The 18,011-nt window shown below is 40.3% G+C and overlaps 1 protein-coding gene across 5 annotated transcripts in view; it reads right to left on the bottom strand.

Annotated features, from left to right (window-relative positions):
• The window catches only part of TGFBR3 (transforming growth factor beta receptor 3), a 116,189-nt gene that overhangs the window by 56,500 nt on the left and 41,678 nt on the right, over positions 1-18,011 (bottom strand). For all 5 annotated transcript variants that reach the window (XM_051802562.1, XM_051802581.1, XM_051802592.1 and 2 more), the window contains one exon: positions 8,865-9,049. In XM_051802562.1, the coding sequence (XP_051658522.1) occupies positions 8,865-9,049 (185 nt within the window). The remainder of the gene's footprint in view (positions 1-8,864; positions 9,050-18,011) is intronic.

Raw genomic sequence — 18,011 nt, forward strand, 5'->3', positions numbered from 1 at the left:
TAAAAACATGATGTTTCTCTCAGCTTTGCATAAATCAGTAGATGTCAATACCATTCACATGGCATATAATGAATCCTGAGGGGACAGTCCTCCTTTTATACGGTTTGTGGGAAAATTTATTTTTGGCTTTAGATCTGTTTAAGGGCACATGATCCATTCCTGTGAGCCACAAGTACAGCATCTCCCTTACTGTTGTTAGTGGCCTGTTCAAAAACTGGTATCACATCAGACTAAGTTCTACTTTAACAATTAAGGTAAAAGACTCATGCAAAAATGAAACAACTTCCCTGATAATATTCTGTTCTGCACTTACATGTACATGCATTGCAGATCTAAGCTTTTCTTTGGTTCATTGCCTGGGCTGCAAAGTTTAATTTTATACTCCTCTTCCCTTCTCCCATCCCTAGACTACTACCAGATAGTTGTGTAACAGAGTGCCCAATGCCCTGAAAAGACAAGGCAGGTGGGGAGGGGGTTAACTACTGTGTTGGAGGATATACAAGTACATACTAGAAAGCAGCTCCTGTCCCAAAGGAAATGCTTCTTAAACTGACAGAAAAAAGGCAGATGACAAATTTCTGCCAGAACCATTTTCTTTAAACGCATTTGGGGCATTCTGAGCTAATCTACACATGCTTTTCCAGGTAAGCACAAGTTTCCACTGCCTGTATTTTCAGCAAGTTAGACAGGTGCTAGCCACCCAGCCAGAAATTAGCTGCACTAGTGTATCACTACAGTAGATACATCTTGCCTCTCAACAGGTCTTGCTAGTCATGACACAGTGTCCTAAGAACATCATGGCACAACTGGAATCTGAATACAGAATTTCCAAATCTCAAGGTAAATCCTACATAGCTTAACACCATACTTTCCACTGTTTCACAAGCTGCAGGTGAGGAAGGGAAAGAGGCTGAGACAACAGGGCTTCAGAAAGCAAGAAAATATTACAATCAATCATGAAGAAGATGACAGACTGCAGGACAAAGGACATTTGAAAGCCCCCACATACAAAACAATTTGGTCCTCCCAGGTTTTGCAGCTAGACAACATACAGAGCCAGATGACTGGGAAAAAGAAACATCATTCTAGGGTGTTTTTAAAGAAGCACTGTCACATAGGCAAGTGCAAAATGCAAAGTTCACATCTTCATTGGACATGCAAAACTAAATTCTTGCTTTCCAAGCCAGAGCAAAGAACAGCATGTGTGCATGAGTCATAAAAAACAGACAACCCAGCAACAGCACCAGATTTAGGAAACAGTTTTGTTTACTTTATTGTCAGTAATCCACCAGCCCAAGCAAGAGTCGGTGCAAATGCGTGTCTGTAACACATATGCTCACAAACAGTATTAGAAATTAAATACAAAGGAAATTGTTTTCAGAAGATTAAAAGTAACTGTAACCAATGTTGTCTCTCTACTCCCCTGGGGTAGGTCTTCTGTCTTCACAAATTTTTTCTTATTTTCAAACTTCAAAAAGTAATCATAACTTTTAGTCTCTGTACAAAACAAAACAATATTGGGGAAATATTTCAAATAATAAATTTTTGATACTGACTTCACAGAAAAAAATTACCCAAAACAACAAAAACCCTAAGGAACTAAATTTTCTATTTAATCAGGCCTAGTCATATAAGTAAGACTACTCATACCTCTATATAATTGCAGAATCAATACCATGAAATGTGACAAAATATACCAGAAGACACTCATGATGCTACCCAGTATTTTCTTGCACAATGACACCATTCTATGCGCTTCATATCTGCACTACCTTGCTGATTCTTGCTTGAAAGGAGGTTTACTGAAGAAAATACTGGCTTGCTTTCCAACTAAGTGAGAAAGAACCAACTGCATGTAGATTCAGGTGCATTTTCAGTGTTCAATTTGCTTCATTGCAAGTATTGCTTGAAACCCAACTAGTGGACGAAAGAATGCACGTTCCAGTGCTCTATTCTGAAGAGACACTTACAAAGCAAGAGCCACTGTGCAGAGTTATCTGCAAAACCAATGTCATACAGAGTCACCTTACCAAAGAAGGCTCAGACCCCCATTTAAACATTCATACGCACATCATGCCCATGCAGAAGAAACGAACACTGTGCTTCCTTGAGAGATGATGGAAGAGTGAGTCAGAACTTCAAACAGTCTCCAGTGTAAGACAATGTTGCTTATCTCCAGAAAGGTGACAACTTTTAATACTTTTCCCTCACTGATGACATTTGAGTCACTACCAAATATTACCTCTCATCTAGAAACACTACTGCCACCATTATGTCTATTACATACAGCATGAGCTACAATCATAATAAAAATATTTATTTTTAATTTCTATGGTAATTTTTAATGAGACTGTATCGGCTATGAACTACCAGTGATTCCTTCAAACTTTTTCAAGCAATTTAATTTTCAGATGCTTGTACCTCATGGTGGTGCTATTTTCGCATCTTCTCCTTTAAATAAAAAGTTATCCTACTGCAGAAGTACTCTGTTTTTCACAGGGAAAAGAAGAGACTCTTGTAGAGAAACACAAACTTAAGTGTTATCAAAAGCAAGATCTACATAAAAACACCCAACCAATTAAAACATTCGTTGTTCTTGTATCTTGCCACTGCATGGTTTGACTGTTTCAGCTGATACAGGAGCATGGTTGTCAGGCACGGCAACCTCCACACAACTTACATTGGAAATTTTCCCCTATGCTGGGAGGCTGAAGGAGAAGGACTTCATTAATTCCAGCTTTTAGTTCAAACAGATGCTCTAGAGAACAACATAAACATGACCACTCATGACAAGCATTGCTCCAACATCACACACACACACACACACACACACACACACACACACACACACACACACACACACACAAGCCCAAGCTAGACTGGAACCTGACCATGGGGTTTGTGATATAAACAGACTCCTAGAAATGTCATCACTTCCTTAATTATCTTTTCTTGGGGAAAGTAACTACAGACAAAGCAGTAATTTATAAATACTTTAAGGCATGTCAGATAGAAGCTTTGAAGAAACTGGAGACCACAAATGTGAATCACGGTTTATGATCAAAAAGCAACACACTTCCATCTTCCTGAAAGAACGTGAGAGCCCATGTGCAGTGTGCTTACACACACAAGCCAGAGAGAGAGAGAGAGAGAGAGAGAGAGAGAGAGAGAGAGAGAGAGAGAGGAAGAAGAACAGCAGCAGCTGCCCACTTGCTCTCTGCAGTCCTGCAACAGCACATCAGTACCTGTGGACACTTGCAGCAGAGGAAAACAAGAGTCCAATTTTCAGCTTCCAACAGGACATTTTAAGCAAAACCAAAACCCATCAGCAATCAGAAAACTCCTTTTGACATTTTTCCTTCCTTTCCATTTGCCTTCTGTGGTAGGCCTTGGCATGGCTTCAGACACCGCTCCACATAGCTCTCTGAACTGAGAACAGGGTTCACTTTCTGCACACAGCAAACAGTCCCATTTTTAAAAACAAAAAATACCAAGAGTTTGCACAGCACTTTCCAAGTCATGAGATGTCACTGCTGCCTCTTTAAGGGCAGACATGGATCAAGGCATGCTCCTGCAGGACACCCGGTTCTGTACAAACAGTCTCCTCTGGCCAACACAGCACTTCCTCTGGCAGTTCTGGTGGGCAGAATTTGAAATGATTGCCAAATCCAATGACCAACAAATCCTGAGCCGGCGAAAAACAACCCACAAGACTGCAGTCCAGACAAGCAAAATGAAAAAGCCACATTAAAAAAAACGGGATTTTATGAAAGCACAGATGCCTCAAAGTGCTAACGAAGAGAAGAGGGGGAAGCGTGTTGTGAAGGCTTTTAAAAGACAAGCAAACTCCACTTCTTAAAGACACAGGAATGTCATGTTCATCAATCAAGGCAATTAAGACATTTTAGTGTATCTGCAGCTTTCAGCAGACATGGTGTTATCTGAGACAGACATTGAACGACTACAATTTCTGTGGAGCATGCTGCCAGTATCTTTCAAGCTTTATAAGGTCTATCATGCTTAATTTCTGATTCAGTCCAGTACTCCAGCCCAGAAAAGGCTCTTGGGCAAGGCTGTGTGTAAAGGGAGTAACAGCAGCCTGCAAAACAACCGTGGTGAGCCAGTAGAGCTACCACAGGCTGTAAGGCAAGCTTTGGAAAATACCCAGGATCAGAGATGCATGTGATGAGGAACTACTGCTTTCCAAGCAACAAATACAGGGTGTTCCTGGAGTATGTCTGCCACAGTGTCACTCACAACTTGACTCTGAGACCTCCCTGGCACAGAGCACTGGTGGAAGCAGTAATTCATCTGGACTTTCTGTTCTCATCTGATGTGACACCGTTCCCTCACAAAGCACCATGCAAGAAGATTCCAATGAAAAGCAGTGGTCAACCTCAAATTTGACACAGAGGTTTGCAGGTGGTCAAACTAATTTTCTACTGTCACTCTGAAGATCCTGTTTGGACTGATAACATTGCCTCTGTACAACTTCATGAGCCACAGATCGTCAAGGAACAAGCAATAACAGGGTGAAGTGATCAAGTTGACCTCGATGGGCTCACATAAGAGGCGAGCTGGCCAAGTGAAGAGGCTGAAGGTTCAAAATTGCTCTACATACTGGCATTGAAACTTGTGAGTCTGCTGCCATAGCTAGAGATCCACTATTACTGCAAAGTTAAGGTAGTCAAAAAGTATAGAGGCAGGAACAGCAAAATACCCTTGCAATGTTCAGATCCAATCTGTACCTGGGCAGAGGCACAGTGCTTTGTTTTATTTCTCAAAGCTTCTTCTAAAGCAGCAACTATTTTTCTTCAAAGCAAAGGCCTCTTGACCTACCAGAAATACTACATATACCCACATGCAGCAGTGTATACCTATTCAAACAATGGGTAACAAAAACCTCACTAACTCCAGCTGTCAAATAACAAACCTTGAATTCCCTTCCTGCCTGCTGTCAGCACAAGACCTCCAGGCCCCCTCTGACCATGGCACTAGTGCCACAGGTCAGCATGTTTAAAATATGCCCAGAAAGTGGCCCCCTTATCCAAGTTGAATCTCAAGGCTGTTCCTGGATCTCTGGATGCCTGAGCATGAAACAAAACATTTTTCCCTGACATAGCCTTGGGTGAGGCTGTTGTGGTATTAAACTTCTGAAAACAGCTAAAACGAACACACTGAGAAACACAGTAAATACCTAGAATAATAGGCAAAATAATAGGTTTTCATCACCCTCATTGCCCAGATCTTCATAGTTCTAAAATACAAAAACATTGTGACATAGAAAAATTATCCCGAATTCAAGATACTTTGGAAGTCATAATGTAGAAATACATTATTAGGTGACTGTTTCAGAGTCCTTCCCTGTCCCATTTTTTCAACTTAGAGGATCTCTTCAGAAAGTACTTAAATAGTGGACCAAAATAATTTTGCCCCTCAGTTTACAACTTCTAAGTGGGTTGGCTCAGGTACCTGAGATACATCACTAGCAAGTATCAGGCTAATTATAATTAACTTGCTCCAGGAACTAACATCAGATTTACTCTCAAAGGAAATTTTTAAAAATTATTATCAAATTGTTGCAAAGCAACACTGATTAAATTGTGGGGAAAAAGGTCTGTCAAATTATTACAGTCTCAGTGGCATTACTCAAAATTATAAAAAATAAAGACAAGTCCTTGATTTTCCTGACTTTATTTCACATAACACATGTTCAACATCTGTATCAGGCATAACATCTTAAAGGTTTTGAGGATGAGGATGTCAACGAAAACAATAGTGAATCCAGTGCCAGGAACTCTGATTCCATGTATTCATATGTATTCAATCCTAAGTATTCACATGAGATTAATTTTATATGCCACTCCTTCCCCCCTTTAACTATTTCAATTGTGACTATGTGCCTGAAGCAGCTCAGGGAAATTCAACCGACAGGCATAATAAAAGAATCCTTCATTAACTTAGGACTTGATAATACACTTAAGGAGTCGCTTTCATCTTAAAACTTTTATGCCTTTCTATACACATTTTTCTGGTGCAAATCCCTAGAGTTTCCAAGTGCCTCTGCAAAAACTAATTCTTTCTCAGAACAAGCAGCTCCATGACAAAGCAACTATCTCCTTTCTAAAAACTGGGAAACTGAAGCAGTGAAGATACCCAAAGCCGAAAAGAAAGTTATTGTAAGAGTTCAGTAGTTCCTGGCATTCAGCTGAGACCCAGATCAGTACAGAAATGCACACACGCACTCACTTCCCCAGGAATATTTGATCAAATAAAACAAACAGAAAAGGCTTGCATTTTTCATGCCAAGTTCAATATAAACACTTGAGGCTATTACATGCACCCGTATTCTATTTCCTATGATAAAGCATGGCCAAATATGAATTGTGATAAAAGACATTTCTAAGAAATACTTGAAAGAGATTAGAACTTCAGGGGTTCTTACTTGAAGAAAGTGTCTTCCCAGTTTTAACATATGAGATGTCACCCCAACAGGGATTAATGAAGTAAAACACAAACAAATTCCTTGAAGATCATAGATATGATTACAGCATTTCATGATATGACCTTACATTTAACAGATTTCAACCTTAACATGAAAGTGCCAAATTACTGATTCAGTTTTGCAAGGACTGTTCAGAATACATAATCCTATACATTTCCAGTCTGTCTTTTTTTCTTCCCCCACCCCCTGCCCCAGTCTACAGGGAAGAAAAAGCACCCAAACCTTACTACCCTTTACTGAAAAGCCTGGGTGTGTTACAGGAGGAACACATGCCTCCCCTGCCTTGACCCCCCCTCACATCAGCCACCCCTCCTATGTTTAAATTTGCAAACCCTTATTGTCAGTATATTCTACACAAGTGTCAAAGTGAGTTAAATTAATGCATACGTGTATGTTGCATATTTATGAGAACCAAGATAACTGCACAAGTATGTTTAATGCATGAGCCCTCCAAGGAATTTGCTAGGGGAAGTTTACACTCCTCCCAGAAAGTAAGGAATGTGTAATTTAGCAGCATTCTAGCACAGGGCAGGTTAAAAACAAAATGAAACCCGACCTCCTCCCCCAAAGCAAGCCTTCGCTTAAAGATTTTCAGATCTTGCATTTCATATTATCAGAACTTCAGCCAACCTCTGAGCAAATACATGATTTATTTTAAACATGCTTTCGATGCTGCTAAATCTAACTAATGTACTGTCAAACAAAAGCACTGGTTTTATCCTGGAGTATACTGGAAATATTGTGTGACAAACGGATCTCTACCTTTGCTATCAGCATTTGCAGGCAACAGGAAATACCTCAGCTGGTAAATCAAGCTCATGTAACTTGAGGTGATGGATACATTCTACTTTTAGACAGAAGGCCACTTGGAGTTGGTTTTGCAATAATGGAAAAGATAACATTTGCTCTGCTTTGTTCTCAGAGTCTGATCCTATAAGTAAAATCCGATCTTTCCAAGTTGTTTACACTCTTCTGCTCGACACTGTTGCCAGCAAGCCTTGCTCCAGCTTCCTGTGCATTTTTAGAGCAGCCATCTCCAAGGGCTGAGACTGGGAACTGGTTGGGAAATGGGAGAAGGAGGCTAAGAACTACAAATCATGAAATATATTCTGTGCCCTAGACTTCGGTGTATCCCTGAAGTACAGAGACAAGACAGCTTCAGGCAAACTGCTTTCTTACCATAAGCACATTAGAGGAGGCACAAGCAGCCTCTTTCTACTTGACAGCAAGTATTTTTATTCAAAGCCAAATATTTAAATCTACCGTTCTGTCAAGCTGATTAGGCAGTAGGGGCACAGCCTGCACCCTCGTGTGTGCGTGACTCGCTCACGTTGCGTGCACACAGCTGCAGAAACTGCCCTTTGACGTAAGCAGAGCCAGCGGCACCACACCAGGGGGAAATTTGGGGTTATGCAAATGTGCACTTGGCAGTTGATTGGGAGGTACAAGCTCCATCTGCAGCCTGCTTCATCCCATCCCTGGGCACCCTTTAGTAACTAAGAAGTTACAAATTCCCCCGATACCATGTTCCCACAGCAAGGGCACTCTTCTGTCCATTTTCAATTATATCCCTGTTACATCAGCATCTTTGCTCTCTCGTTACAAATTCCCTAATTGTGTACACACATTGCTCTCACAGGACACAGTACTAAGGATTTGTGTGTGTAATACTGTAAGAATATGAACTAAGCAGCTCAGCTGTCATAGCCTGCAATGTTTTCTTTGTACTTTGGCATTCTGTTTTGATGTGTTTTTAGAGTAAACAACAGTATGGCATAACTTAAAACCAAAAATTTTCTTCTTGTTCTATTGCTTTCAGAACAGTTACAGTTCTGGCCAGTCCCTTTGAGTGCAACACACACACAAAAGTAATTGGACTACCATAGTCAGCAACACTTGCTTTCTGTAAGCAATGCCCCCTCAGTGAAGCATTAAGGCTGCACTACAGAGGTAAAAGAATCTGCGTTTCAGTATTTGTATATAGTGGTCATGGCAGGGATCCAAAGGTATTTATGTTAATTTACAACACATTTAGGTAAACGATCTGCTTTTGAAGACAGCCAATTCTGCAAAGGCCTGTTGGAGATCTAAATCTGTTTCTTATTTCCTTTGCCCACCCCACCACCTTTTTTAAGTATACTTCACGGTTGTGAAAGGTGATTGAGAGGCTGACTGGGTATGGAAGCAGCTTACTTGCACGACATGCAAAGCATAGGGACAATATCCATGCAAATTGCACATAGTTCTTCGCAGTATTTTGGTGACAATTCAGAAGTAACTTTATTCAGCAAATGAATGTATAACAATGCCATTTGCAGACACACTTGTCACCAAGGACAAAAAGTAATTTCCCCTTTACCTCTCTTTCATGATGGCCAAGACCCTCCTCAGGGTTTCTGAGATTGAGGATGTGCACTTCTTGTGGCAGGCTCGTCGTGCCTCGGCTTGCACAGCCAGATAAGACTGTAAAACTTTCCAATAAGGCATGGACTGGATGTGAATTGTTAACAGGCGATAAGACACATTCATTGAGAGGCACAGGACCTGCAGAGGAAGACATAGATAGACATTATTTGGAGAAAAAAAGCAGTACATCATTTACACTCAAATAATGATGATCCTTTTGTTCAGAAGACCCACAGGAACAGAAGCAGAAGCTTCGTGTTCGTTCTCCACAAAATGAAGACATTTATTCCTGTTGCCCTTTCAAGTTCTCCTGAATATGCTAACTCATTGGTTTATTTCTCTCTGAAAGTCTAAATTTCAAGTATGAATTCCAAAACTGAAGGTAGTCTTTTGGTTACCATGGAGGGATCCAAGGAGAAAACAAACTATCACCAGTGATAGAAGTCAGAGGAACTGGTTTGTCTTAGATGTGAATTATTTGTTTATGTCAGACATTGTTATCTCCAAACATTGAAAAATGCATTCATGTGTATATAACAATGAAAAGTTAATCTCTACTATAAAGGTAATTACATCAGGAAGGATTTGGGCGAGTTGGATTTGCTGCTTTTGAAGCAGTGCTGATTTATAGTGAACGTCGTTCAAATACATTGTACAAAACAGCAGGCATCTGTCACACGATAAAATGAAATGTTTGTTTACTGAGCCTATTTTGTGTCTGACAGCAATTATCTACACTGATAAGAGATATCTAGTCCAAAACAGAGTGTACACCGCCCTTTCAAATAATCACCACAGCATGATGTAGTGCCATACTCTTATATAGTACGTGAGACTGTGTGATGTGATATAGCAAGATAGCGCAAAAGCTGAAACATACAGAGCAGTTTACATTTAAACTATATCTCAGGAAACTAAATCAAGACAAATATTTATGAAATGCAGCCCTGCTTTTCCAAAACTGCTCAAACCCACCCCTGACAGTAACAGATACAGCATGTTTTTGATCCAGAAGGTCACAGGAGAACATAATTGACTTAACCCCTAATTTGCACTAAAGTCACTCTGATAAGAATTAGACTCACATGAACCAGTTAGTTTAGAGGCTGCCAGGCATAAAAAGGAAATATAAGCTCGAAGCATATTTTTTTTCCAGATAGCGTACATCTGCAATTGAAGTAAAATGCTTCTTTTGAAAAAAGTTCAAAATTAAAGAAAATCCTCAGCTGATCAAATGGCAGAGTTCTGGTTTTGTCAAGTCTAGAGCCAGATATTGTAGCACTAGAGATCATCTGACTTCGGTGTACACGTATGTTTAATTATATTAGCACTGACCTACACTTTATTGGTTAAAAACAGTTTTTTCAAGATAGAGTTTGCAGCTGGGCATTTATTTAGAAGTCAAAGAGACCATCTTAAACCAGACTATCTGGAAAAAGCAAAGCCCCTGAGCACAGGGAAATTTCTGCAGTGCCTCAGGCCATGTGTGCCTTGTCCTGCCAAACAGGCCGTTCCTGAAACCCACCAGTGCATAGTACATATCCTCCCAGCTCCCACAGAGCAGGAATATTTGTAAAGGCAATACTCAAGGCATAAATTACGCATGCCTGTGCTTGGGGTACAGAGCATAAACAAACTTTCTGCTCTCTAAATGAGGAGCTTGGCAGTAGCACTGACCACCAGCTTGGAGGACTTGAGGTTTTTTTGGTTTTTATTTAAATCCTTTTAAAGAATACGCATACAAAATGGGACCAGTCCAAGTAATGGTACTCAGTTTACCAAAAAAAAAAAAGAAATCCATTAAAAAGCTGCTCTTTGTAATGTTTGAAGAAATATTTAGAATTTGTAACAATAACACAACCAGTAGAGAGGCCACATTTTCCTGATGTACAGGACCAGATCAGAGACCCTGCTAACCAATTAGCCCAGCCACTAATGTGTAAGTCCTGCAGCAGACCATGTTATACAACCTGCACAAAAAGCTTTTCTAAACTGCACAAGGATTTCTTGAGCTAGGGAGCAAACAGAGTGCCAAGGAACACTTGTTCATTGAATTGTTTCTTGCAGACCAGAATGGAGTTCATGTTTAAGATGCTTCAATCATAACACATAACACACACAGATAACAAGGTGTAAGACTGAACAAAACCAGAAATGGAGTTGCTGACAAAAATGTGAGTTTTCCTTAGCAAAGGTTCAAGACAAAGAGCTAATACCTCCTTTCTGATTTCCCTGCGAACACCTATTTCAATGCAGTACATCTACAAATCCTCCTCTCCAGCCTTCATTTGGTATTTATTCTGAACAAATTTACCATATAAGTGGAGAAGACATCTGGATATTCCCTTCACTTCCTACAATGACTCATCTACATGAAGATGATGGTGACTGGTACATTCAGGCTCTGTCTCCCTTGCCTGCACTTCAAATGTGTGTTAAATCCCTCTTTCAAAGTCTTCTGTTCTGCTCAACATGCAAGATGGAAACACTCCCAGAGGGAGCAGAAGTTCACATCCCGGATAACCAAGCGCAGCCAGGCTTATGTGCACAGCGATGGGTGGACCAAGGCATGCCTCCTCTGCCTGCACTCCACCCTGGCAGGACGGGGCCAGATCTCCAGCAGAAACTCTGTCACTCTGCTGGCAGTGAGCCCATGTGCTGTCCCAGTCCTGAGCAGGGCTCACTGCTGTAGGCCTGCTCTCACACCAGTGCAGCTGCACAGTGTCTGGCCACATACCCTGCTGGCCTGGGCCACCCCACCTCCAGCAGCTCTGTTTTGAGGAAAGGGGTGCACAGAGCTGCTCTAAACTGCTCAGTGTAAGAAACCAATGTTTTCAGGGAGCTACTGCATTTGATAGAGCTGCTTTCAGACCAGCCTCCTAAGTGACTGAGATACAGCCCTTGAAATCTGAACTGAAGATCAGAGTATCTCCTGGAGGCTGCTCCACTGCAGTCAGACCACAGAGCTGTAATACTGCCCATGCACAAGGCATGTTGGTGGGGTAAATAACAGAGAGGTTTCTCCAGCTGTGACATTTTTGCCAAGTTTCACACAGCTGCCTGTGTAGCTTTGTTCTGGACCTATACTACTCTTTCTAGGAACTCAAGACTCTCGCGAACACTATTTCTCTTAAGCATGCTGGCAGTACCAATCCACAATCCTCACACGCTGATATTCGTGTATTTGCCCAATCACTAATCTGGGTGTAGTGCCATGCCCAGCATACACTGACATGCCTGGAGGTAGCGCCAAGTGAAAGGAAAAATTACTTCTAGATCATGAAGTCCACTGAATGCTCAGCCTGTACATAGCACAAGACAGCTCCTTCTGCCACCATCTCCCAGTTCATGCTGTATTTTAGTCTATTCTTACGCTGCCTGCACTCCAGCAATGCTGGAGCTTTTTGCTCAAAATTCACTAACCATATTTCTTTCCAGCCCTTCCTACCATACCTGCAGACCTGCCCCAGTCAAAGAAAGGTAGATGTTGCTACAAGGCACTGTCACTGCAGCGGGAGCAGCAAGAGCTCTCCTCTATCCAAATTAACAGCTCTTGGCTCCTTCACAGACCCCTCCTCCTTATCCTCCTTCCTTCCTGCCAGCTTCCTCTGACTAGAGAGCCAGTTACTTCTATGTAGTTTAAATCCTACAAAATGCATATTTACCACTCTGAAAAAAACAGAAAGCCCTCTATATGACACTACTAATCTGATTGTTTATCACCTCCACATCGCCTACTTATATTTGAAAGCCAGCATGAAACCACAACCTCATCTTGCCTAGGTTTTATTGTTCCACTGCTCTGCCCTGCACAAACCCCCCAGACTGGGCTTTGCCAGCTTCCTCCTACAGCCCCACACCTTGTTCCTGCCAACCTCATCTGGATCAGAGACACCAACATCCTGCCAAAATTCACTATCATCAACACCTTAGGGCCAGTTCATCCGATTAACACACCAAGATTGCCTCTTCAGCTCCAAACATGTACAGATATTCTCCTGCATCTCCATCCCCATCAAACTGGCACTTAAAGAGTCAAAGGTATCTCCCAGTTTATCCATTCTAGTGTGGTCATACGCCTTTAACGCCTTCTCTGCTGAGAATATAAGTGCACACACACAGCTATCCTTGGGCTTTTGTTTAACTTTGGAGCATGTAACCACTTAATCTTGTTAGCAAATCCTGGCTCCTACCACAATCAAATTTTAGTTGCTTAATGCCTTTAGAAGATGGAAAGCAGGTGAACCAATTATTAGGTATGTGTTTTACAATGGCAAATATTTTGTGAATTCAGATTTCTAGACAATCATTCAGTATTGAATTATTTTTCACTTCCAAATAATAAGAATATTTTAAAGGAAATCAATGCAGACCCAACCTTGTTTGATACTAACACCTGGAACGTATTCAATACAACTTCAACATTCTTGTTTCCCATATGATCTATGCTACTAATGAACAACATGTGTTCTGCTGTAAGAAGGTAGCAAAAATGGGAGTAAGACACTAAAGGGGATAATACAACAACCCAAGACCAACACATAACTGTGATGGATTTATTCAAATAGTAAAGGCTAATGTACTTTCTCTTGTATTTCCATGGTGGTTTCTACAGTGTTGTCAGTTGAAAATTGTGAGCAGCTCCTGCAAATTGAGTGAATCTGTGCTGGGGGCTCCACAGCACACTAGCATGGTTCCCCTATGCCATACCAGAGGGTACAAGCCACACCAATGGGATATAACACTCCTCAGAAAAAGGACAGATTTATTCTAATTAATTTTTGAATGAGGGAATGACACAAATCTAGTCATTATATATAAAGACAAAAAAGGCAAAATCCAGACTTGAGGAACACCAGGGATCTCTATGCTGTCAGGTACAAAGTAATATAAATTACTGTAGATCCTGCTAGAATTCATCAATTTATATGCTGAAAAGCACATTAAGATGTGGAAGAGGCTAACTAAAGCAGAGATTTCAGTATGCCCAAATGACAGACTTGCACGAAAGTTCTTTTGGAGAAGGTTAATTTAAGAGCATTCTCTTATATTAGCTAGTAACAATGATGACTGAAACAAGAAAAAAGAAAAAAAGACAGGATCCTCAAACCTCCTTTTGAATGACAAAGGGAAGGGGAAGCTAGTTTCCCTTGAACTCAAAAGCTCCATGGAACACTTGTGCAAGTCTCAGCAATAACTTCTTCCTATGACCTTCGCCACTCATTTCTATAGATGCAAGTGCATGGGCGAAGGGACACTGTTCCACACTGAATAATTGTTACCACCTACACAGTCTTCTTCTCATAAAAGGTTTCTCACTGAGGCAAGCATTTATACCAAAAAAATATACTCAAGGGTTGAGGCAAATAAGACTTTACAGAGAGAAGTGACGCCTATCATTCAAAGAGAAAATATAAGTCATTACTACTTATTTACCATGGGTGGTTTCTAACAGTAACTACCAAATTCCTTCCTGCATGCCCATTGACAAAAGACCACCTGGAAAGCCAAAGTCCTAGTAATTCAAATGGTATAGAGGATAATGGACAACCTCCATCATTAATATGAAGAGCAGCTTTCAGTATAGAGGACCATGAAAAAATAGCATCACACTCCCAAGCCAGCACTTGGGCAAGACATCTCTGCTCGTGATCAGTCAATTCTGGCAAGCAGCCTTGAGAGATGGAAAAGACAAGATCAGATGGTAGGAAATATTACACTGCATTGTGTTGAGAGGCAGCAGCATAGAGGAAACTGCAGTGTTTCTTCTCAAAAGAGAAGACCTCCACCATGATCTGCAACAAGAAGGATCTGGGTTGCCCAAGACTAATCCTGGATTACACAAGTTTCCTCTCTGAATAAGTGTGACCACCATAAAAAAGAAGCAGGTAGAGAACACTGAACCTTCATACAGGCCAAGGGGAAGACTAAAGTAAAGGATGACTGTCTAAAGTCATCTTTATATTTGTACAAATCTACTATTGATTTATTTATTTTTGTATCTTACACACTATTCGGCTGGGGAGGAGAGCATTACACTTTTCTTGTTCTATACAACTCATGGCAGCAGTTGCAACTCAGGCGAAACACAGCACAAGTGATGCAGAATAACACAGCTGCTAGTCTGCCATAGTTCTGGTAAGGAGGAGGAAGAAATTTACTGAAACAAAACTTCGTTGTGCTTCCATATCACTTTTCTGCCTTAGTACGTAGTCAGAAATGCATGGGAGTAATCAAGGTTTTAGACTTGTTCTGACAAAGAAAAAAAGCAATTCTGATATTTTATATTTAAGAAATAAATTTTAAAGAGTGGAGTTTTTTAGTTCTTTTTCTGTCACGTCTAGCATAGGTTTCTTGTCAGAAAAAAAGCACATATATTTCATGGTGAAACTACTTTTGACTGAATTACCATTGGGGCAAAGGGCAGAGGTTTAAAACTGCAGGGAAAAGATTCACGGACATGGACTGATTTTGGCTATTTTGGAAAAATAACCCAACCAACCAACACACCCAAGATACCAGACTCCACAGATATCTATTTGAAATGAGTGAGCTGTAAAACTTAAACTGAGAAGAGGAAAAATATATCCTCAAGAGATATTCAGTACAGATGGCAACACTTGGTTGTAGAAGGAGTTAATATACACAAGCTGTACTAACTAAAAACACGTGTTTGTGCAAAAACACAGCAAAGATTTCCCATTCCAGTGCTCTGAGCCCAGAAATCTCCAGCAACTTCATGGCACCATCCCTGCGTCTTTTCCCTTTCTCCAAGCGTGAAAAAACACAACTATTCCCTAAAAAGATGCATTACCCTACATACTTCACCTTTAGACTGACTTCCACTGCTAATGCTACGTTGCAATTAGACCCTCACTCCATGTTTTCTCTATCCACAACTACCATCCCCCAATTAACTGTCATTCCACTATCATGGACTCTGCCCAGACTTACTCCACGTATGGACCAAACTATTCAGATGTTTCAACACATTAGATTACACTTAATCTGAAATATACACAGTAAAGACTATCGAGCATCTTCTGCCTGCCCACTAGGAATTATTCACACCTGTAGATGACATGCTCCACACCTTTTTGGGTTGCTATTCTGCTTGGTACAAACTCATCCTGTTTTCTCCTTCTAAGCAAAATAATCTTTTTTGCCTCTCCGGTGCATCTGTTGCAAAATATCCACTCCCACTCCTAGACACTGGTAAAAGCACAAAATTTATCTCCTCTGTTTAGCAGAGATGATCTAACCTCAGGTGTTACCTGCACAAACCACACTTTTTTGTTTCCCATGCAGGAAAAAATTCAAATTACATTTTGAAAGCAGGAATGCTTTCTCCCACTTTTTAAAAAACAAGCTTCTATTATCTTTTGTCCTTACCAGGACATAAAATTGATGCAAGTTCAATTAGAAAGGTTAACTATCAAATAAAACTCAATTTGTGCAGCAATGTACTGCTACTTAAAAAATATGAATTGTACTTAAACTATCCATTTAATGAAAAATTGTAAAGGTCAAAGTCAAATTCATTTGTTATACAGAAAAATTCAGTTCAATACCTGAGCAAGCAAGGCAAAGTCAATCAGTCACTATCTTGTTTGACAAAAGAAACAGACACTATCGCTGTCTTATTTATACACATATTAAGCTAATTAAACAGAAGAGGCAATGAATGAAAAACCTGTTTGGTTTAACATCCGCTGAGCACAATCTCAAGACACTGCTACCCGTGAGGCACAATCTTAGAAAACAAACATCTGCACCTGGAAAACAAAGAAGTCTTTCAAAAGCAGATGTACTCTACCACAGAGCTACATTTTATGTAACCTCTGCTGTACTTTTTTCTGACCAGAAGTACTGTCAGAGCCCTACCTTCTCTTGAGGTTTGCAGCAAAACGCTGCTTACAGGAACTCTTCTCTACTATATTTCCATGCCTGAACGTGCAAATTCATCCACATATGCTTTCTCTCTCTTCCCATTCCTTCTCCCAGGCAAGTATTTGGAAAACACTTCACTAACATAAGAGTATCTTTTTAATCCCTATAAACAGAACAGCATGAATGCATTGACTCTCATTTAAATAAACCCAGAAAGCACAATTTCTGTTTTCCATGCCAAAGAACTGAACACAAAGTAGTCCACCAAAAAGGGTTGTTTAGTTTTTCCCTTTGTTATCCTCAAGTAGTAGAAAACAGACAAATTTCAATCACATCTTATGTCCCATGAAGGACCATCCCTTTTTAAACAGTGGTCAATGTTACTCAGAATAAGGGCTTCCCCACCCCTCAGACATGGCTCTATGCCAGAAACCCAACTTTCATCACAAATTTGTACCAAGATTGTAAAAGATATAGAATTATTTCAGATAACAAGCAGTACCTAAAATCCAAATAATCATTGTGCCTTAACAGCCTTAATGGAGAAACCAATTTGCATTCCATTTGCATCACTGTTAATGGATGAAGTTGTCTTCAGCCCAGTGATTGTACAAAGAGGAAGAAATGAACAAACAAACTATTTCTAACATTCCTTGTTCATTATTCCCAACAGCATTCAAATTTTAGGTTGTAAAAGTCTCTTTTCCCCAGAGATAGTCCATAAATTGTCTCAGATTTATCCCTCTTTACCGTAGAAAGGATAGGAAGTTGCATGGAAACAATGAATGGAAGTGCGCTTTTTATCAGAAAACGACAGGAAGCATTCTGCTTGGTTTACATGAGAGCCCTGTATTAGGGCCAAAAGGGAAAAAAACTCCAAACCTATAAAAACTAGACGCCTGCTCAGAGCAAAAATAACTAACACAGGTTTCAAAAACATTGTATTTTCAATAAACCAGTATTGAAACTCCTCAAACCATCCTAACCACACTACTGTTGTTACTGTATTCCTGAAAATGAGTAAATTTAAGATTACAGAGAAGGAAATTCCAGATTTCAGAAAATCAGTTTCAGAAGGTAAAAAGAGAGAACCATACTTACTTTCACAATCAGCCACACAGGAATTCAGCAAAGAGCATGCACAAAAACACACATGAAAACACAGATTAAAGCTGAGCATCCTGTGCTTATCTAAGAAAACAAGTCTTCC

The sequence above is a fragment of the Manacus candei genome, unplaced genomic scaffold (assembly GCF_025592945.1).
Source record: "Manacus candei isolate 608988 ecotype Guabito, Panama unplaced genomic scaffold, ASM2559294v1 h1tg000005l, whole genome shotgun sequence".
Lineage (NCBI taxonomy): Eukaryota > Metazoa > Chordata > Aves > Passeriformes > Pipridae > Manacus > Manacus candei.